Source organism: Eublepharis macularius, chromosome 4 (genome assembly GCF_028583425.1).
Source record: "Eublepharis macularius isolate TG4126 chromosome 4, MPM_Emac_v1.0, whole genome shotgun sequence".
NCBI classification, from domain to species: domain Eukaryota; kingdom Metazoa; phylum Chordata; class Lepidosauria; order Squamata; family Eublepharidae; genus Eublepharis; species Eublepharis macularius.
The window spans coordinates 60,021,337-60,045,054 of record NC_072793.1 but is presented as its reverse complement, the minus strand read 5'-3'; the positions used below and the strand labels follow the sequence as shown (position 1 = coordinate 60,045,054).

The 23,718-nt window shown below is 43.8% G+C and overlaps 1 protein-coding gene across 2 annotated transcripts in view; it reads right to left on the bottom strand.

Annotated features, from left to right (window-relative positions):
• Positions 1-625: 625 nt before the first annotated feature.
• The window catches only part of CSNK1A1 (casein kinase 1 alpha 1), a 56,727-nt gene continuing 33,634 nt past the window's right edge, over positions 626-23,718 (bottom strand). For both annotated transcript variants that reach the window (XM_054976984.1, XM_054976988.1), the window contains exon 11: positions 626-2,321. In XM_054976984.1, the coding sequence (XP_054832959.1) occupies positions 2,314-2,321 (8 nt within the window). In that variant the 3' untranslated portion in view covers positions 626-2,313. The remainder of the gene's footprint in view (positions 2,322-23,718) is intronic.

Here is a 23,718-nt window from a genome sequence, read left to right as displayed (position 1 = left end):
GCCCATCCTCAGTGAGGATCCAGCTACCCAGGCCATGGCAGCTGGGTGCTGTGGAGGAGGGCTGCAGGCTGATTACCTGCCTGATTGTCCCTGTGGCACTGAGGCTCCCTCTGGATGGATCCCCCAGCTGTGTTACTCAATGCAGGTGCCATGAAAGCAGGAGCAATGTGGTCCCTAGCTGCCTGCTCTCTGGCAGGGGTGTGTGTGTGTGGAAGTGTCAATGGGCATCGGTTGCATTATTGCTTTCTACTCACATGCCTCTTACGTGTGGGGGGGCAACCATTGGGGGATGCTGGTTTGGCTGTCAGAAGAATGGGTGGTTGGGAGTTCTCGGCAGCAGCCTTGCCGGACTTGGCTGCCTGCGTAGCTCTCCTGTGAAAGTAGTTGGCACTGCAGGAACATGGGTGCCAGTGGTACGGCAGGCCTCAGGATTGTGCTGTAAGCCACCTATAATCTCCAAAGTCCAATTTATAACAGCCACATTCATCCTTCAAGGACCATGACACTTTTGTTCAGTTTAAGTTACCAACAAAAGAAAAACAAACATTCACAGCGGACAGAAAGACTGAAGGTTAGGAAATGTGAGACTTGGTTCATTTTGAAGAATGAAAGGAGCCCAACTGAGCTAATTCAAACACTATTTCCCATGATTTTTTTTATTGGTACATTCTTATCTCAAGCTCCCATTCCAGGTATCCACATTCCTGTAATAGATTTGATTATCCAGTCAGTGGAAGACAGCTATTCAAGAGTCCAATGCCCCACAGTAAAATATGCATTGCAACTAAAACTTGTATGCATAGAAGATGTCTTAAAGTCAGAAACACCATGTACACAATAGGCATCTGGCAGCATTTTCAGACAACTTTTTAAATTTATTCTGACATGCTATAAAGGAATAAATTACACTGTTAGACGACTCACCAGCAGTAAGAATATCTTTCAGCTGGACTAGAGTGAGAAGGATAGCCTCAGGCAGTAACCAATGTGAATGCTGCACACTGACAGGCTGCCCAAGAACAAGAGTAAATCTGGTCATACCCACTTCACAAGGACTTGGGAAAAAATGCCTCCTTTTGAAACCACTCACACACTTCCATTTTAAATCTGCAAAGCTGATTCTGCAAATCAGTCCCGCCAGTGCAAGGCAGCAGCAAGGCTTGTGAGTGGCCGGGATGGGTCTGAAAAGATGCCTTTATTTTTATTCAGTCTCTCGTTACAGAGGGCTGGGTGTCAATGCAACAGATTATAAAAATGCAAGAGTGCCCTTCCCCATCAAGAAAAAAAATACAAAATTTATTTAAAAACAAAAGTGAGGAAGAATTACAACACTAGATCTAAAATGATTAAGAAATAGGACTTTTGCTTAACAAATGGCCTTGTAGTTGCCTATTTTTAAAAAGGTTGGTGTCTAATTTAGATTGCATCAAGGCAAATTAAAAAAATCTCATTTCCTTACAGAAACAGTTTAGTTTTTAATGAACTTGTAAACAAAAAAGCTCCCGTTCCAAAATAAAAACAAAATCCCAGATCATATAGATGTTTACAGTGATTACATTTATCTAAGCAACTTACATACAGTTTCAGTTGTAAGATGTTAACTAAATTTGTGACAAATATGCTGTTTTTTCTTTTATACCAAGAACATTATAGAGTTAATGCAGAGTCCTAAGGATAATCTAGTAGTCGCTAAGTTTCTCTTAAGTCTTCACTTTAGATGCTGTTATTTCTAGCACAGGTAAGCAGGCAGAGTCTTTCATATGCTTAAAACTGGAATCTTTGGTTACTACCATGTCAACTGGCTCTTTATGTCACACAGACACGAGCAATTTTAAGAATGTTTTAAGTGTACAACTTTCAAACCAGGGAGAAATACCCAGAAAGTGCACAATTGTGAGCATTTACAATTATCACAACTGTTGCTGAAGACTGTTCATGCCATTCTTCCAAAACAATAAGATCTTGTAAGGAGTGTAGTTCAAAGTAAAAAGGTTACAAAAATTGGCATATGCACAATTCTTTCGACCACTGGTGTGTCAACCATTCAGTTAACTTTTCCACTTGAAAAATGTAATAGAAAACTGGACACCATATTTCACTATCTCAGTAATATTCACAATTACAGCTGCTACAACTCAAGGTGCAGCATCAACAGCGCTACCCAGAGCCAGTTTATACTGAAATTAAGTTCTTTACATCAAGTAGATGGTTTCCCACAACCTCTGGTGTGTTTATGAACTAAAATTCCTAGGATTTGGGAAGTGACACATCCTGCTCCATTCTGCTCTGCTTCATCTGTTCTCTTCTTCATGCTCAAAAACCTGGAAAGCAAACAAAGCAATTTGATATTTGTAAATGAAGCAAAAACCAGCCAATTAAGTGGGAGACTCTACATAAACAGTTATACCCTTCAGTATGGAAAACGCTGCTTCATTCAAAAGCCATTAAGCTTATTTCCAAGCATGGTGATTGATGTTCAAGTTTATCATTTCACAGTAACCTTAGCCAAGGTATTAAAAGCCCATTTCTGTGTACTGAGAGAAAGGCATGCAAGAACCCAACTTTCCTGAAGGCAAAAAAAGATTGCAGACTTAGTAATATATTATCAATGCTGATAATCCTACAACCAGACCATATACCACTAATCAAGAATGTGATCTATATAACATTCACCCTAGAGTTGCCAACTGATTTAAAATTTAGCTCATTTTAGATTATCATCTTTTAGGCAACTACATTTAAATTTCTGTATTATACGCTTTAAAGGTTTATTCAAGCAAAATAATGTCAGAAAAGGTGGCCTTTCCATTGCTCTCATTCCTTATTAATGCTGCATACTAGAAAATTGTCTCAGGTGTATGCTCTGTCCCCAACCATGAAAACTGGACTTAATAAAATTGAAAATGCAGGTCTAGAAAGGGACCCAAGGGATAACATTGCATTCCATGGGTAAGAGATGTACCTAAGCAGTTAATATTTGTCATAAAGATTACAATACCACCAGACTATAGTAGCTTACAGAAAAACAGAAGTACAATGCTTTGTTTTTATCAATTAATTGCTGAATCACATATACGGTTATCCAGGAGTTTCTAGCAGTGACCACTCTGGAAAGAGAAATGTGTAATTCTAATCTAGACATAGCAACCAAACAGAGTCAATAAAATGCTTTTTCAGGAGGGAAAGCCTGTTATAGATATGAATTCAACTATCTTTTTATCGCTGAGGAAATCCTGAAGTCTAGTTCAATAACAAATCAGTTTATAGTTATATTTAAAAATAATGATCATCTACTGGCTTAATGTCTTCCACTGTATATGTCAACACTATCAAAACTAGTTATAGATGGTTGATGAACATATAAAAGCATTACCGTTTGTCTAATCAAGTCCTAGAAATTTTTAAAAAACTGCTAAACATTACAACTTTGAAAATAATGAATTAAAAGCTTCGTTCTGCTTCATGTTTACACCCAACATTAAATTGTATAACATCTTATCTTAAACCCAATATAACAACAACAACACATTTGATTTATATACCACCCTTCAGGACAACTTAATGCCCACTGAGAGCAGTTTATATTATTATTATAATATAATAATATTATATTATTATATTATAATAATAATAATATTATATTTGTCATAAAGATTACAATACCACCAGACTATAGTAGCTTACAGAAAAACAGAAGTACAATGCTTTGTTTTTATCAATTAATTGGCACTGAGAGATCTCTGTCTTTTGGTGCTACACCTCTGAAGATGCCAGCCACAGCTGCTGGCAAAACGTCAGGAACTACAATGCCAAGACCACGGCAATACAGCCCGGAAAACCCACAACAACCATCGTTCTCCAGCCGTGAAAGCCTTTGACAATATATTATTATTATCCCCACAACAAACACCCTGTGAGGTGGGTGGGGCTGAGAGAGCTCCAGAGAGCTGTGACTAGCCCAAGGTCACCCAGCTGGCTTCAAGTGGAGGAGTGGGGAATCAAACCCGGCTCTCCAGATTAGAGTTCTGCGCTCTTAACCACACCACCAAACTGGCATCAAACTGGCTTTATGAAGACTTACTCTATAAAACTTGTACTAAATGTCAAAAACCTAAATCTATTTAAGTGTTTTGTGTAACTTCCATAAGGAATCTACTTAATATTGAGATAATAATTAAGAATAGTAAGTACAACAATGATTAACTTTGGACATGTTCACTGGCTTGCAGCAACCTACTAAACTGCTGCTTACCCTGCTCTACATTTATGGTTTAAGAGGAAAGGCTCAGAAATATGAACTGCACATTGCAATTTCAGTGGCAGTGATGGACACCTGTCCACAGCACAGGAACAAGAGGGGGTTATATACAACTGTTAGGAAGGGATGGGAGAGTCAAGGGTACTGAACATCGAAGGCAAGCTCAGGTGTAAAGGCTAAAGACCAAGAGTTGGGAATTGGGAAGGGTAGTTTAAAAAGACAAAGCCGGCAGCAGGGCAAAGGCTTTGCTACACTGGAGCTGTGTGAAGGGGCTGTGAAATGCCAGAAGGGAAGCTTCAGCCCATTATAACCTTTCCAAGTCCAAGCCCAGCTCTGGAAGGCAGCTCCAGTCCATTTCCATTCCTCACTGCTGCTGGTTGTGATCCCACAGAGTTTTAGACTGGAGAGGTGAAATTGACAGAGCCTTCTGGGAGGTGAAGATGAAATTAACAAATGCTCTGAGAAGCTATCTCCGCTAGCTCTGTCTTTTAAAACTATGCTTCCCAGCTAACATTGCGTCTCCCTTCACTTGACAAACATGCGCTGAGGTGTCTCGTGTAGAGACTACAAGAAGGCAAGGTGAATGATGAATCAAAAAATGGGTCTGAGACACACAGTTCTAATGCAACGTTAAGGAAGAAAGGATGCCTGAGGGAGGAAACACTGGAAATTCAGGGAAAATCTCACACAGGGACAAGGCCCAACTCTGACTGTATGCTGTGGGGGACCAAGGCTAGGAAGACGGCTGGACTTTGTATTAGCTTGAAATAAGCAAATGTATCTTTGGATACATGCCTCAGATAACACATCCAAAGTGGCCTTGAAGCTTTCTCGTGAAGCATTCCTACTTAGAATGATGGGTGAGAATTTCTTGCATACTCAGAGAGAATATAATTTCATTAAACTGTTCTGGAACAGGCATAATGTTCAGTAGTTTTTGCAATTTTCTACTTTGGTTCTCAGCTGGTGGAAACAGTGCAACTTGCAGTGTTCTGCGGTACTTTTTGAAACAGGATCTCTTGATTGTTCTGATGCTTCCTCTTCCTACAGAACCAACATATGAAAAACGAAACCAAAACATACTTCAAAGCATGTTTTTTGTTGGCCCAGTTTCAGAGACAGAAGAACAATTGCCCAGACGGATCAAAATCCATTTATTTGACAACCAAACACAGGCATGTGCAGGACCAAGTGGAACAGCACCTCTGATGGGAAGTTGCTACTAGGGGTGTGCACTTCGGGTTCCCGGTTTGGGGAAAAAAACTGAACCGGGCCCAATTTGTAAAGATACGATATTTCCGAATCGGGACCAGTATGATGGCTTTGATTCGGAAATACCAAATCAAAGCTTCCCGGAGCTATTTGGGTCGCTTCGGGGGCTTTTTAAAAAGGGCTCCCTCCCACCAACACTCCACTTACCTGACAACCTGGTGGCAGTGCAGGTGACAGAGGCGCTGGCTGCGGCCTTCCCCGCTTCCCTGCTGGCCACCGCAACCACCGAAGCGGCAGCACAGGCGGCGGAGGTGCCAGCTGCAGCCTTTCCCATCAACCTGCCAGCCATTGTGGCAGAGCAGGCGGCGGAGGTACCAGCTCCGGCCTTCAGGTAAGGTAAGTGGGGTTCTCAATTTGGTATGCTCCGAATCATTACGAAGCATACCGAGGTGATTCCGATAACCCAAACCCAAAGTGGCTTCCCACTTTGGGTTTTGGGTTATTCTGAATCATTTTCCTGCTTCGGGTAACCCAAAGTGGGAAAACCGAATATTTCCCTAGTGCACATCCCTAGTTGCTACTAAGATTTGCTATCATTTAGCTGGGCAGCATGTTTACATTTAAGGCTTGAAGTGAAATATGCAGTCTTTCAACGACAGACTTCAGGTTGAAAAAATATAAAACTGTTAACACGCACTCTCACACACACCTCTTTTTGTTGTGTCAATTCCACTAGCAACAATTCAGGTCTTCCATTACAATGCAACCTTAGCTTAAGAGAACTTTTAACACAGTATTTCCTACCAAGTCAAGGATTCAGTATGTTGAAAGTGATCAGTTGTAGCTTTCTCTTCTGTTCAAACTGTATTCCACCAACATTTATAGCAATTACATTTAACTAACATTTACTATGAAAACTTAGCTTTAAATTATGTAGCTTATACAAGTAACTAATTTCTCTCAATGGCTTTTGAAATTCTCTAGGTCAGTAAACAGCCATTTAACTGCCTCTATTCCACAGGTCCACAGGCTGCAGGGACCTTTGGAATTCTAAGAAAGGGTGCTGAGTGCAACCATAAAATGGCCCCTGCGGGAAGCAGAATCAATCACAAATTATCAGAGTGAGGTTATGTATAACCAATAGTAACTCAACATTTCAGGCAAAATCTCTACTTAACAGGATGCCCCTAAAAATGAACACATTGTTTAAAAAAAATTTCTTGCACACAGTTTTCCTTCAAGTAACACTGTGAAGATTTTTGTGTTGTGATGGCAGCTGCTGCTGACGCTATGCTTATAAAATCTGCACAGCCAATCAGATCTCCAATGGCCATATAGAAACCCTGCTGGGCAGTCCCACCCACTTTCTAAAACACTTAGCAGGCACCAGGAAAGGTGTCACTGGGCATGATGGTGCCCACACTGGGTACCCCTGCTCTATTCCACACATAAGAGTCTGTATGACAGCAGACTTAATTCCACTTACATATTGGGTACGGCAGAGTTGATAGTTTTTCCCTTGCCTTACAACCCCTGGAGCAACAACTTCATAGAAATAAATATCCTTATTCACACAAGTGCAGAAAATTCTGGATCTAATCAATATAGGTTCCCTAAAAGTCTACAAAACTCTCAGTTTATTTCATCTTTTCAAAAAACTGATTTGCTGTACGTGGGAACAAAAAAGATCCATTCAGACTTACCACCTACCATTTTTACTTTCTTGCATGCTTGCTACAGATTAATCAAAATGTGTGCAGGAACCAAATAAATCTTTTTACTATTTTAGATTGTATTAATGAGTTACTTGGGTCTGGTTTGATTATTAAACTGTACAGGTCTCAATACATACATCCACACATTATGAGCGTGCAGTCACAGTATTACCTTCTACTGTCAAAAAGTTCTGAAACTAAAAACCTGGGAAAATTCAGACTTGCACTAGTAATCAGTTCAGAGGGGTGAAACGTATATAAAATTTCAGAAAAATTAAACTTTGTTTTGCTTTGTGATGCCTATAAATGCTTTTTAGTACATTGCTAGCAGTGGTAACTAACAATACCTGTTAACAGGCGTCAATTAGAGATTAGCAGTGGATCAATATTATCTACATATACTAAAGGACACTGGCAGAACCCTTCCCTTGGAAGTAGGTTGGATAGCTTCAATTTATACCTCATTATTTTAGGTATGCCTCTAACCTTTTAGAATGAAGTCTGACAACATTCTGGAAGAACACCCCAAAACATTTACATAGTTATGATTTTATTTACATAGTCTGCCTTTCTTACTGAGACTAAAGGTGAGGGTTTTTTTTAAAAAAAAAGTACTCTCCACTGTTCAGAAAGTTAGCTAACATTACTTATGACCCATCAAGCTATATTAAAAACAAAAATCTACTTAAAGTGCACACACACATTTGGAAATTGTTTGATTAATGAAGTTACCTTAAATGAGTTGATTATACGCAAAACTTGATTTCTGCGCTAATCTGAAACCAAAAATAACAATTAAGGCAAATGCTATTCTGGACAAAAGCAACTATGCCACTAACATTTGGAGAAAAGCATTTACTCTGCTGTAAAAGCTCTGAACGAATGACTATGCTTGTTGAACTTGGTTAGCAGGACTTCCCTATATATTAAGGGTACATAAAGAAAGCCAGTGCCACTTGCAGGACTCAGTTCTGCAAAGACTCACGCTGACTTGGAATTATACAGATCAAGACCTAAGACTACTGGCTCCATGCACGCTGGCATGCAGTGCAGTTCGCCATCTTTATTTTAAAAGAGGCACAAACTCAGTGGTGCTGAAACCAAAGCATGCAGCTGGGGGTGGGGTGAAGCAATCTTTATTGAATTCAGGTAACAGATGTCAAGCTTTGAAGAAGAAACTTAAATTGCCCATGTAGTACCTGTGGGTCCACTGGATTTGTATTTGGAAACAGAAAGCACAGGCATAGTTAGTATTTGTGTACTACTTTTCAATGTATGGATTTTCAGTGGTTTACGTTAAAATAAATCAAATAAATAAAGCAAGTTTAAAAATGCAGATGGAGGGCCACCAGGCTGGCTGCTGCAAGACTTTGCTCCACACTGAGGTTCTCAACAAGTGGCGCACACTGCCAGTGAGAAGCAATTATGAGAGTGAGTGGACAAGGATGTCACTATGAGATACATGATGACTAATGGTGGCTCAGTCATCTAGGCAGTGGCAGGGCTAGTGGGCTTCAAGCATATTTAATGTACAGCCCACAAGCTTCACCATCTCCCAGATGGTGGAAGTCCTTTGGGACTTTAAGGACTTCACTGTCACAGTCTTGTCTGACAAGGTGACCCCGGGTCTGGTCATTCCTCCAATCCAGATGCTTCAGAGAAGGATGGCCTCCTTTACAGACCTAGGTGCAGGATATGTAGTCCTTATTCCAGCATACACTCATGAGAAGGGTGCAACAGGGCTGGAACCTCTCACTGAGAACAAGGTGTACATGTTGGCAACTATGTGCAATCCATGCATCAAGGACAGTATCACCAAATGGGCTGGGAATCTCCCCACAGCTTGAGAGACAAGCTCTCTTGGCCAGTGCAGCATATGCAGGTCAACAGACAGGATGGAGGGGAGAACCTGCTTTCCTCCCCCCCCCCCGCATCCTGCCTTCTTGGTCCCCCCCCCCCCACGGTCAGTCCCAAGATGTCTCTGGAGATGGAGGCCATCTGGGATGTACTCACCCCTCTGAGAACATGAGGTGCATGAGTCAAGGTTTGGCAGAGATAATAGTCAGGGACTATCTTGCAGGGCTCTGTGACTTGACTTCCAACTGTCCTTTGAGCTACTGGGGCAAAAAAGAGCAAGTCTGGCCAGACATCTCTCTCATGGCTCAGAGGCTCCTCCTCATGCCCTCTTGACAAGTATGCAGAGTGAGTGTGTCTTTTTCTCACGCAAGCGACTCTCTCAGCCCTCACTGCACTCACTTGCTTCCATGGAGAACTGACTACTTGGTTTTCATGAAGGTCAACTTGACACACTTCAATTTCTCATCTCTGGACTTTCAGACTGAGTGAAGTTAACACACTTGTGCTTGCATCCTCTGCCAGTCTGTGTTGGGGAGGTGGGGAAGAATGTTTTTTCCCAAAGTCAAACTTAGTGCGCACTCCAAATTGGAATCTCCCCTTCCCACATACCCCCAAAACACCAGCTCAGCCAGCACACTCTTGGACCTTAGCATGTATCTGTGCAGAAAATTAAGAAAAGCAGCACCAGAAATGGTGTTCTCTTACCACTGGAACGGGAAGATTGAGAGAGAGCTGGTAGGGAAAGTACAGAATTTGACACACCACGCAAGCACCACAAAAAAGCAGCAGCAAATCCATAGAAACATCCAAAATGAAGCTAGAGAATACCGTTGTGTTGTTCTTGTGTGTAATGTTAACTTTGTTCATTGCAGGGGTGGAAGGGGACAAGATGGCCAGTGATGACCGTTGCAAAAATACTTCCTCTCATTTTTTTGAAGCTTTCCTTCAGAGAAGGATCCATCTTGCTGAAGTTTACTTGAAAAACACTTCCCTACCCCAGCCAATATATAGTTTTTCCGCAAGGGAATAATGGCCACAAATTCGAGATTCTCTAATCTTGCTAAACAGGATTACAGAATATAACCCGAATTTCAGGGATAATGAATTTTCAGATCTCTGAAGCCTGTACCCAGATCAACTGAATTTCTTTTGGTGCACACCCCTACTCAAGACTTATGGAGTATGTTGTTAAAAAAGTTTCACTTTCATTTGTATTGCCTGTCCCTCCTTCCTCATGTTTAAAGTCTCCTCCTTATTCAGATCCTTTCCATTCCAAACATTCTTCTATTCATTGAACTTCCTGAAACTTAGCAATTAAGAAGAGGTTGATTCTATATCACAGATTTGCCGAGGAATAATAGGATTGAGGTCTCTTTCTTAACTCTGTTTATTTAAAAACAGTTTTGCTGTGGATACAAATTCAGAGTTTTTAGAACTGCAAAACCAAGAAACTGTGATGGTATCTTCTAGACAGAAAAATTAATCTTACAGAAACCTCTGGGAAAGGTTGACACTGGGGCCCTGATGAATGAATGGAATTCATTTAAAAATATTATAAACACTGCATGAATATACAACCTCATACTACATAATTAAAAATAAACCTGATTTAATTTTTTTTAAAATTAATTAAAGCCCATTTCATCCCCGAAACATAGGATATTGCCTTTATTAAATCCTAATAGCTGTTAAGAGTATCACATATCTAGGCTGTCCATTAACCCTTCCAAGTCACGCCGCATGTGTCACCACACAGGACCTAAAAGGGGTTAACACCAACATTGTAGCTAGGATCTTGTAGCTAGGAGACTACAGTCCCCGTAGACAAAAAGGCCTTTTGTTTGGCAAGTCAGGCATACCATGTTTCCATGACCATCTTGTCAAACTCAATTCAGATTGTTATACAATGTATTAAACCAGCGTCTTTCCACTCACTTGACTCCAAACACTAGAATAACAGAAGACTGTATCCTGCTCTAAAGTGGACACACTTATATCTATAGTCCTAGTCTGTGCACTGGTACTTTAGAAACAGCAGTTTGTTTCCCAATTAAAACCACAGTTACTAGTTGCTTGTTAATCTCAATAAAATAGGATGAAAATACTAGCCAGAACAGGTGTCCATTTTCTCAGATACTGAAGTGAGCAGGTGTTTAGAAGCTGAGTTTGGCACAAGTTTCACATTTGAGTTTTAGTACAGCTACACAAGGCAAAAATCACAGCGCATACTAAAGCTTTGCTACATAACTTAGTCAAGGTCCACCAACAATTGTGGCAATTACAACTGTATTTCCATCTAAGTACAAGTTTCCATTGAATTCCTTCATACTTAAATTTTAACAAAGGGCTGATAATTGTTTCTGAACCACAATTCTGATTACTACACGTAATTCATTCAGTAAGACAGTACTGAAGGTCCCTATGTTCAATTAGATTACGTTTCTAAGAAAAACAGCCTCATAAATACGTACTGGTTTGTAAATGTTTACCTGTCAAAACTAAATTTGCCTCAAAACAAGTAACCCATCCCAACACAGCGCACTGGATTCAAACTATCACTTTAGCATAGAGCATTTCTCCTTGTGGAAGTGAGAGCAGTAATTTCCACCGACACATTCCATCCTATGTTCAACAGCCCCTGGATCCTCAAGATCAGCATACAGGTCAACAGGACCTGGAAGCTCCATTCAGTTCTTTGGATTCAATCCAATGCTCCAGTTAGTTTCTATTAGAACAAGATATGTGGATAGTCTAAGAGGAACATAAAAAAGTTTATTAACTTGATGATCCACATTATTAAAATATGTGACAACAATTTTGTTGCACTGTTTCCTGTTAAGACATTTTGCCTTGACCTGGACAGCCCAGGTAAGCCTGATCTCGTCAGATCTCAGAAGCTAAGCAATGTCAGCCCTGGTTAGTAATTGGATGAGAGACCTCCAACAAAGACCAAGGTTGCGGAGGCAGGCAATGGCAAACCACCTCTGTTAGTTTCTTGCCATGAAAACCCCACCAGGGGTTGCCATAAGTCAACTCTGACTTGAGGGCACTCTTCATCACCACACCCAGATAAGGAACTTCTTTTCCAAATAGTCTTCTAAAGAGACAGTATCTATGACAGGTTCTTCTGACAGGTGCTAGAGTCAATAATGGTATCTCCTCCTCTTCTGTATCTCCTTTGCGGTACACACCATTCCTCCTAATTGCTTGCATCAACTCCTCTGTCCCACCTGGAACAAAACCGCCTAAGTTTTGAAGAGCTTTTGTTCTAACATTCCACACATCCTTTGTTCATTTGGGGGAACAGGGGAAAGAAGAGTTCTGAAATTAATTAATTTGTTTGTGCCTTGCTCAAACTGATAACACTATAGTGACCAAACCCATTTATGTGGAAACAAAATTTGTAGAAGTGAAGATTTTTAGTTACTGGGCACGGTGGTTTTCTCCCAAATATCAAGCAGTAATCCATGCTGTTTATCTGACAAAATGAATAAAATATTTGTAATTTGAGAACTCAGCAAAATTTTACAAAGGTTAGAGAAAAAATAGAATACAAGATAACTTAGGTGGTGCCAGTAGATGAACTTGGTAGAACAAGAGTTTGTCTCTTGGATCCATAGCTGGATGCCAATATTTGTGCTGGTTCCTCATCCTGCAATTCAGCTGGGACTTGTTTCTTTTCACTATTTTTGCCACTCTAGACATCAGGATACAACTTCAGGACAACTTCAGCAGGTAGGGCAGATTTAAATTACTAGTCAGCAGGGTGGATTTGATTTAAATCAAATTGATTTAAATCACGATTTAAATCACAATTTAAATCACTAGTCAGTAAGGCTTGATTTAAATCATAGTTTTCTACATAAAGACTAATTCTTGCTGGTATAACTTTAATATGCAAGTAGATGAAGATTTTTAGAATAACAACTTTTTATATTAGTTTTACAGTTGTATAAAATATTGATTTTAATACTATTAGAAACACATTATAGTTAATTTATTGTGAGATGAATTATCCCCAGTTTAGGTTAATCATTCATATTTGGACAACTTTTCTGTTGTACTTTATTGGAAGGAGAAAAATAATCATTACCTTAATAATAACAACTTAAATAGTTTTATTTATTCAACTGAAACAATAACATTACAGCATATGTTATTTGCTTAAACAAGCATCCATGTTTGTTAACTAATTTGGCTAAACAAAATATATATATTTTAAGAAACTTAGACTGTCAGCCCAGCCTACACATGAAAAAAAACAGGGTTTCTCACCTGTAACTGTTGATCGTCGAGTCTCTTCTGTGCAGACACACATTGGGACTGCGCAGGCGCAGGCCAGCCGCGGAAAAGATTTTTCTAGCTCTAAGAGATGTGAGGGGGACGTTCGGATCCACCGCGCATGCGCGCCGGTGTTCCCGCCAATTTTGAATGCATATATATCCGAACGTCCCCGGCATTCCCTCAGTTCACCTGAGCCGCCGGAGAAACAATGGAAGAAACCAAGCACTCACAGCGGGGCAGGCGGGAGGGAATGTGTGTCTGCACAGAAGAGACTCGACGATCAACAGTTACAGGTGAGAAACCCTGTTTATCGTCTTCGTCCTTCTGTGCAGCCCCACATTGGGAGAGTAACTAGCATCTCACCAATGGGGGCGGGTGTGAGTGTCTACTTGAACAAGGACTGCAGGACAGCTGTGCCCACAGCCGAGTCACGTCGTGCATGCACATCCACAGAATAGTGCTTGATGAAAGTGTCTGCAGTGGACCATGTCGCAGCTTGGCAGACGTCCCGGAGCGGCACTCCTCGTAGGAAGGCAGCAGAAGCAGCTTGCGCTCGAGTGGAATGAGCGGTAACCAACAAGGGACACTGGACTCCAGCATGCTGATAGCAAAGTTTAATCGTAGACACAATCCAGCGAGAGATGGACTGGGCAGAAGCAGGTGAGCCCTTGCGAGGGCCAGAGTAACACACAAACAGGGCAGGAGACTTCCTGAAACATTTGGTGCGGTGCAAATAAAACAATAAAGCACGCTTTACATCCAATGTGTGTAGTGCTCGTTCCCCTGGGGATGAAGGTGTTGGAAAAAAGGAAGGGAGGAACACCTTTTGCTGTAGGTGAAACCTTGAGACTACCTTGGGCAGAAACTCCATGCTAGTGTGGAGCATGACAGTACCAGGGAAAAACTGCAGGAAGGGAGGGTCACACCGCAGGGCAGACAGCTCCCCCACACGCCTAGAGGACGTGATTGCCACCAGGAAAGCCACCTTCTGAGTGAGCAAAGGCAGGGGACAAGAAGATAGAGGCTCAAAGGGCTGGAGCATCAGCTGGGAGAGAACCAGGGAGAGACTCCATTGTGGAATGGGATGGGCCCTAGGAGGGAAGGTCTTGAACAGGCCCTTCAGGAACTGCTTGGAAAGCCAGTGAGTAAAAACTGTCTTCCCATCAATCTGCTCATGGAAGGCAGAGATTGCAGCCATGTGGACCTTAATACTGGAAAACGCAAGGCCCTGGGAGCAGAGATCCAGGAGGTAGTCCAGGATGACAGGGAGCGGGCAACTAAAGGGAGAAACCCCCTTTGGGGCCAACCACCGGGAAAAACGTGACCACGTCCTCTGGTAGGACAACCTGGTGGACGGTTTCCGTCAAGATCACCCCAAGCACCCCAGAAGAGAGGTTCATTCCCGGTTGCCCAGAAGCCAGGCAGCCAGATTCAGTACAGCCACATCGTGATGCCACACCCCGTCCCTGGTTAAGAGGTCCGGGGCGTGAGGCAGGGGGAGGCATCGCCCCTGGGACAGGGAGAGCAAAAGGGGGAACCAATCCTGGCGAGGCCACCGAGGGGCAACGAGGATACAGCGGGTTCGGTAGGCCCTGACCCTGGAAAGAACCTTGTACAGGAGCGGAAAGGGCGGGAAGGCATAAAAGAGCCCTGGGGACCAAGGTATTTGGAAGGCATCCCCTAGGGAGTGGCGGCCAATGCCGGCCCGGGAGCAGAACAGCGGGACCTGTTTGTTGCGGGCAGTGGCGAAGAGGTCGACCAACGGCGTGCCCCATGTGCGGAAAACCTGGTCGAGGTAAACCCTGTTTAGGGACCACTCGTGCTGAGGCAGAAACACCCTGCTCAGCGCATCCGCCGAGGTGTTGAGATCCCCGGCAATGTGCACGGCTCTGGGAAGGACGTTGTTGACCATGGCCCAATTCCATAGAGTTGTCGCCTCCTTGCAGAGCTTGAGCGAGACCGTCCCTCCCTGCTTGTTGAGGTAGTAGCAGGCCGTGGTATTGTCCGACAGGACCTGAACCCTCCTGTTCCGAATGGCATCTGCAAAAGAAGCGAGGGAGTAACGGATCGCCCTAAGCTCAAGAAGGTTGATATGCATGGATGCCTCAGATGGGGACCAGATGCCCTGAGCCGAAAGCTGTCCACAGCGCCCCCCCCATCCCAAGTTGGAGGCATCGGTATAAACCGTGACCTCGGCTAGGAAGGGGCCGAAAGGACAACCTTCAGACAGGTTCCCAGGGACAGTCCACCAGGCCAGAGAGCGCAGCACCACCCTGGGGATGGAAAACCTCTGGTGCTGACCCATGGTGAGGGGGTTGTACCTCCGGACAAACCAGTTTTGCAGAGGCCTCATACGCAGGCGCGCAAAGAAAACCACCCCTGTGGTGGAGGCCATAAGGCCCAACAGAGTCTGAACCAAAAGGGCAGTCTGATACCGGCAATGCATAAAATGCCGGGCCAAAGCGGAAAGCCTGGCCAACCGGTCAGGGGGCAGGTAGGCTCTACCCAGCAGGGAATTGAAATGGACCCCAATAAACCTAATGGCCATGCCTGGGGTCAGGATAGACTTATCCCCATTAACCACCAAGCCCAGCCTAGCCAGCACGGACAAAGTGAGGGCAATATGGGCCTGGAGAGAGTCAGGCGAGGGTCCCACCAGGAGCCAGTCATCCAAGTACGGGTAGATAAAGCAACCCTGGGACCGCAGGTATGCCACTACGGTGGCCATGCACTTTGTGAAGACTCTGGGTGCAGAGGCTAGCCCGAAGGGCAACACTGTATATTCATACACAGAATTCCCATACACAAACCGCAGGTATTTCCTGTGGCCCTCAAATATAGAAATGTGGAAGTAGGCATCCTTCAGGTCTAGAATGGCCAGCCAGACGCCCACTTCCAGGAGTTCCATGACTCGCGCCAGGGTCAGCATGCGAAACTTCTCAGCCTTCAAATAACCATTGAGGCCTCGAAGGCCTAAGATGGGCCGGGAACCTCCACCCTTTTTATCCACAAGGAAGTATCTGGAGTAAAATCCCCATGGGGAAGTAGAGACATTGACCACCCGGACAGCACCTTTGGTAACCAACTCCATAACATTATTGTGTAACACAACATCACAACACGGAGAACAACGGGGAGGGAGAGAGAGAGGGGGTGCATCCGTAAACATTAACTTGTAACCATGGGCCACAATGGACAGGACCCAAGCGTCAGAAGTAACACGTTGCCAACAGGGCAAAAAAGGTCGAAGCCTGTCCAGAAACTGGGCAGCAGAGGAAGCACCCTCGGAGGCCAACGGGGGAGCGTTCAGGCGCAGTCAGAAGACCGAGGGCTTCTGCGCCGAGGTCGAAGGCTTGGGCGAAGAGGGCTGTTGCCTGCCCTTGGACCGGCCGGAGCGCCTGGAAGGGTGACGCTGCTGGGCAGAGTAGGATCGGTGACCGTAGGACTGGCCCGAGAAGAAGCGCCCTTGACGCTGCTGGTAAGGCTGGTAAGGGGTCTGGTAGGATCGGAACCGACCATAGCGATACCTCGGACCCGACGACTGGGCTGAGGGGGCGACCCCGAGGGACTTGGCCGTCTGCTGATTCTTCTTCATCAGGGAGAGGGACTCATCCGTCTTCTCCGAGAAGAGCTGGGGCCCCTCGAACGGGAAGTCCTCCACCTTCGCCTTCTTCTCTGGAGGCAGGGCCGTGGACCGGAGCCAGGCGTGCCGACGCAGGACCACCGAAGTTGCCATCGCTCGCGCTGCAGAGTCGGCGGCGTCCTTGCCAGCTGTCATTTGCTGTTTTGACAGCTTCACGGCCTCGGCTTGGAGGGCCTTAACCAGGTGGCGGCGATCCTCCGGGAGGTCGGAGAGGTAAGAAGACAGCCTCTTCCACAGGAATAGATTATAGGATCCCATTATGGCCTGGAAGTTGGCAATACGGAATCCCAGAGACGCGGATGAGTAGAGTTTCCTGCCCACGCCATCCAGCTTCCTGCCTTCCCGGTCCGCCGGGGCCGACGAGGAACCGGAACGGAACCGAGCCTGACCCTCCTCAGCCACGATCGACGAGGGTTTCGGGTGATGGAAGAGGTACGGGCAATCATCTTGCTTTAAACGGTAGTACCGTTCCACCTTCTTTGCCGTCGCGGACAGGGACGCCGGCGCCTGCCAGAGCGCGAGAGCGTTATCAACAAAATCCTCCACAGGGGGAAACGCCACCGACGCGGGGGACCCGGAATACAGCGCCTCCAGCAGCTTACTCTTGGGCTTGGAGGTCGTGGAGGAGACGTCTATCTCCAGCGCGGCGGCCATCCGCACCATTTGTTCGGAGAATAGCCTGTAATCGTCATTCGGGGACGATGAGCGGGGCCCACCCACGGTGTCATCCGGGGAAGGATCCGAGGCCGCGTCTGAAGAGCACTCCGACGGTGACGCCAGACCTTCATCATCCTCGGAATCCGAAAACTCCGGCGAGGTTTGCGTCGGAACCGAAGACTGGTGAGCGGTCGGGGCCGACGGATAAGTTGCAGGAACCGGCGGTCGCAGAGGTAAGCCCGGAGGTGGAGGAGCGGGTGCTGGGAGCCCGACTGGCTGAGCCGGAACGGAGACCATCGGAACCGACGGATGTTGCAGGAAGGGCAGCGACTGCTGGAACCACGCCACAAAATCCTGCCAGGAGGTCATGTTCCCAACCCCCGCGACCGGCTGGCAAGGGGGCAGAGGAGCAGGCACCGGGGCAGGCCAGCGAAGAGGCATCGGAACCGACGAGGTAGACGGCAGTGGAACGGAGGCCTCTGAAGGCGCCGGGGCGGACGGCAGGGAGCGCTCAAAAGATTGGAACGGATCCGGGAAAGGCGGAAACGGCACAAATTCCTCGGGAACCGACGGAGGAGGCGTGCAAGGAGGCGACGGGGTGTGGAGACTCACCACATCGTCGGGTATCAGGACTGGTTCGGCCGGAGAACCAGGCAGCACAGTCGGAGCTGGGGACAATGCACGGTCCTTGGCCCTCGACTTCGCCTTGGCCTTCTTGGACGGGGGCTCCGAAACAGCCTCCCGAACCGAAGGCTTGGAGGAGGACTTCGGCTTGGGCGCGGAACGCTTCTTGGCCTTCCGGCTCGAAGGACGATCCCCGGAACCGGAATCAGGACGGGCCTCCGGAACGGGTTGCCCCATCGGTTCCGAGGGGAGCGGCTCTGGCGACTTACGAGACGGCGCCGGTGACGGAGCGGCGGAGCGCGGCCTATCTCCCGAAGAGCCTGACGGCTTGGGGGGGAGAAGGTTGGCATCCCACAAGAAGGCACGGAGTGCCTTCGGAGTGAAGGACATACAAATGGAGCAGCGCTCGACAACATGCCCCTCGCCCAGGCAGATGAGGCAGAGCTCATGGCCGTCCGAATGGGTCATCTTAGTGCCGCATTTATGACACTTTTTAAACAAAGATGTCTGCGACATAATGAACGGTATCTCCCGACAGATGACAAGGGGAAAATACCGACCAGCAGAAGAAACGATCCAAAACTCCGAAGAGACGCTTGAAACGAACGCTAGACAATAAGAACCTTTTCGACGGCGGCGAAAAAGGAACTGAGGGAATGCCGGGGACGTTCGGATATATATGCATTCAAAATTGGCGGGAACACCGGCGCGCATGCGCGGTGGATCCGAACGTCCCCCTCACATCTCTTAGAGCTAGAAAAATCTTTTCCGCGGCTGGCCTGCGCCTGCGCAGTCCCAATGTGGGGCTGCACAGAAGGACGAAGACGATCTTAAATACTGTCCTCTGTAGCTCACTCGTCATCTTCATCTTCTTCTTTGTTCATAATCTGGAAAAGAAAAACAAGCTTTCCTGCTTTATCGGGTCCCAAACGATTTCTCAATTTAGAATGAATGAGTCCAAAGGAAGAGAATATTCTTTCAACGCCTGCAGAAGAAGCTACTGCTGTTAAAAGTGAAATCATTACTTGAACAGTCTCTAAATCCAAGTGCTTAAGTGACTTCCACCAGTTCACTGGTGTGACTTTCTTTAAAATACCTTCAGCAAACATATATTTCTTGAATGGTTCCCCCTTAGCTCTGAAGTTTATTGTAGTTGGCATTACAGATGGATGATTGCTGGATACCCATGCCATAGCTAACTCCTCTTCCTCAGCACTTAAGTTTTGACCCTGGTACTGGATATTGACAATATTTGCCAAAAAATGAGCTGGAGACAGTGCTTGTCCCATTCGTTTTTTTAATGCTTGCAATTTAATTCTGTCCATGTGTAGTTCTGTTTTTAAGTGTTCACTCAGTTCCTTCCAAATTTCAACAGCATCAGCAATAAAACAGCTATTTTTCTGTATTTTGTTTAAAGCTTCAGAGATGGGTTTCAGGATGCTCAGCATATGTTCAACATTTCTCTTAAGCCCAATGTTGAGGATTTTGGCCGTGACAGTGCCATCTATTTTATCTCGATTTTGTTCACAAACTGTCATCAGAATAGGCCAGTTCTTGATATACTGCTCAAAACAGTCCACCACAGAGTTCCATCTAACATCTTGTGGGAGCGTTAGCTTGGTTCCATCCATCCTTTTCAGAGCTGCTGCAGCAAAATGATTGTTACGGAAGTATTTAGCAATTTCAACAACATTAGTCTTTATTTCTGGAACACTTAAGTCTTTGGCTAAGAGGTGCAGCAAATGAGCACTGCAACCATATGTTATTAGCTTTGTATTCCCTTCCTGCTCTTCTAAATTTCTTCTCATCTTGGATACATTTGCAGCATTGTCTGTGACCAAACTGCGTACTAGACATTTGAATTTTTGTTTACATATTATAGCTTTTACTGCCACTTCTTGTAAGTATTCTGCTGTGTGTGCATTTCCTGACGTATCAATTGTTTGTGCAAGGAAGACTTTCCCTTCTTCTGTTGTTATACAAGCACATACAACAGGATCATTGTGGACATTACTCCACCCATCAATACTTAGGTTAACAATTCTACCCTCCGGAGCTGTTGCACATTGCTCCATTTCTCTGTCATACACTTTATCCAGCAGTTTCCCTGCAACATCTGCTCTGCAGCGTGGACTGTATCCTGGTCTCAGTGACTGAACCATATTAATGAAATGTGGGTTCTCAGCCAGACGGAAAGAAGAGTCCGTTGCATAAACAAACTGGGCAATTTTTTCATCAATTAACTCTTTTTCTAATCTGCTAGTTTTTATCACAAACTTATCTATGGTGGTTCCAGGAGGGAAGGGTTTTTTCTTTCTTTTAGGTGATATCATCTTCATCACAGCACTTCTCATGTTGTTGCCTCATTCGGGCCACCAGGCCTTGCATTTCTTTGTTGCAGTTTTTGCATTTTGCACGCATGCCTGCCTTACCAATAGGTAAAGGAACTTCATTAAAGTATTCCCAAACTGGGTCTCTTTTACGGCCTGCTGCCATTATAGGTTTTTTCCTCCAAGGAAAGAATGTGATAAACCTCAGGTCATACACACAAAAGATCCAAAGACTTGTGCAGTATTGTGCTCAAAAAGTTTCACTTTCATTTTGTACTGCTTGCCCCTCCCTCCTCACACTTAGTTTCTTCTTGTGCAGATCTATTCCACTCCAAACAATCAGAAAAATATTGTTTCTATTCACTGAACTTCTTGAAACTTAGCACTGAAGGGGTTGATTCTGTCTTCATAGGTTTGTAGAACAATAGGATTAAGGTCTTTTTCTCAACTCTGTTCATGTTATAACATTTTTGCTGTGAAGAAGAGGCATGTGATCTCTGCTGAGCTGACACAAATTCAGTTTTGAGAACTGCAAAACCAAGCATCTGTGATATCTTGTAGGCAGAGAAACTGCCCAATAATCTTACAAAAACCTCTGGAAGAGCATGGCATTGTGAATGGATTAATGGAATTTATTTACCAAAAAAATTAAACATATACAGCCTTATTCTACATAATTAAAAACTAATCTTTATTTCATGATGGAATAACCTTTGGATGGTAATATATTTTCCTCAAAAAGCATTTTATTTAAAAAAATCCAATTTAAATCAAAAACATCCGATTTAAATTTAAAAAAAAAAACTGATTTTTTTTTTAAAAGAAATCATTGATTTTTATCCACCCTGCTAGTCAGGACAACTCCATTTAATCATGAATTTCTACATAAAATTCCATTCTTGCTGTTATAACTCTTATAACATGAGTACATAATTAACAACTCCGAGACAGATGCAAGTTTCATTTTTATAGGGTACCGTCTTCTAACATAGTGATTTTGGAAGATTTCAGGTTAGTTTAACAGCTATATTAGAAAATGAATAATGGGCCATTTACCAAAGCAGGTAATTATGAAGTCACTTAGAGATTAACTCTCTCCAGTTCAATAGGTTAACGGTTAATATATATTTGGAGAATTTGTTAATTCTTCTTCAAACGAAGTATCTTTTAAAAACCTTAAATAAACTGACTGAACCATCTTCACATTCATTTTTTTTTGTTTACAATCTGGAAAAGCAAAGCAAACTTTCCTGCTTTTTCAGGTACCAAAAGATTTCTCAGTTTGAAAGAATGAGTCCAAGAAGAAACATTTTCTCCAAGCCAGCAAAAGCAGCTACTGCTATTTCAAGTGAAATTATCACATCAACAATCCATGAATCCAAGCACTTAAGTGACTTCCACCAGTTCACTAGCATGACTTTCTTTAAAACCTCATCAGCAATATTTCTTGAATGGTTCACCCTTTGCTCTGAAGTATTTTTATAGCTGGCATTAAAAAGGGATGGTAGCTGGAAGCCCATGGTCAAAGCCAACTCCTCTTCTTCAGCAGTTAAGGCTGACCCTGCTACTGGGTACTGAGAATACGTGCAAGAAAACAAACTGGAGATGGAATGTGCACATTTTTTTTAAAAAGTGCTTGTAATTTAATTCTCCTTGCATATTTTTGCTTGGTTCCTTCCGTATTTCAACAGTATCAGTAATAAAAGATCTTTCCCCCCCTGCATTTGTCCAAGGCTGCAGAAATAGGTTAGAGACTACTCAGCATGCCAACATTTCTCTCAAGCCCAGTGTTGAGAACTATGGCTGTGATAGTACCTTTATGATTTTATTCACAAATCATCAGCAAGGCATTTCTTGATGTAGTGCTTGAAATAGTCCACTACTGGGTTCTATCATACATCTCAAGGGAGTGCTACTTTCGTACCCCAGACTTCTTTATTACAGCTGCTGCAAAGTGGTTGTTATGGAAGTATTCAGCAATTTCAGCATTAGTCTATTACTCAAGCAGAGTGGTCTTTGGCCAGGAGGTGTGACAAGTAGGCACTGCAGCTGTAAGGTGTTAGCTTGGGAGTCCTCAGTCTTCTAAACTTCTCATATTGGATGTCTGTGATCAAGCTCTATGGCATGCATTTGAATTTTCTCCAGTTATAAGTTTTACTGTAGCGTCTTCTAAGTATTTTGCTGTGAGTACATTTCCTGATGTTTTAATTATTTCTGTAAGGAAGACATTCTCTTTTGCTATTACACAAGTACACACAACAGGATCACTGTGGACATTGTTCTACCCATCAAGACTCTTTTGCTGCATAAGCAAATTGGGCATTTTTTCATTGATAGTTTGTTTTGTAATTTACTGGGCCATATTACAAATCTATCTATAGTTTCCAAATGGAGTTTTCTTTCTTTTTGCAACAGGTGATATAACATACACAATATGACTGCAACATTATCATTGGCGGCTAACTTTAAAAGTACAGAAAATGATGGTGATCTTGAAGGTGGATAGCTTTCCGAATCCTGCAAGTTCAGGATATATTCCCCTAAACAAAAGTCAATTCAGCTATTATCACCATACTGCTCATTTAGTATTGTTCATTGCATTCACTGACACTCACTGTTACTTTAAGGGGGAAGATGTGTCTATTTCAGCTGTTTTCTTAAATGACACCTGCATCAAAATGATAGCACCATAGATCAACAACTATATATTTTGCTTGATCATGAGAAGTCAAGAATAGACCAGAAGGAAAAGAGGCAGTCCTTTTAGGAGTATGAAATGAAGCGTCTACCAACCTGAAGATCCTGCACATTCAGACATGTTCCTTTTGTCGCCAAGTTCAAAACAGCTTCTTACTGAGAACGAACACTTCTCATGATGTTTCATTGTCAACCAGGCCTTGCATTTCTTTTGCACTGTTTGCATTTTTGTACACATACCTGTCCTACCCACAGGTAGAGGAACTTCATTACAATGTTCCCAAACTATGTCTCTTATGGCCTGCAGCAGGGTCGATTTGACTTAAATCACGACTTAAATCACTAGTCAGTAAGAGTAGATTTAAATTATGGTTTTCTACATAAAAGACTCATTCTTGCTGGTATAATCTTAATATTTATAACCAGATGAAGGTTTCATTT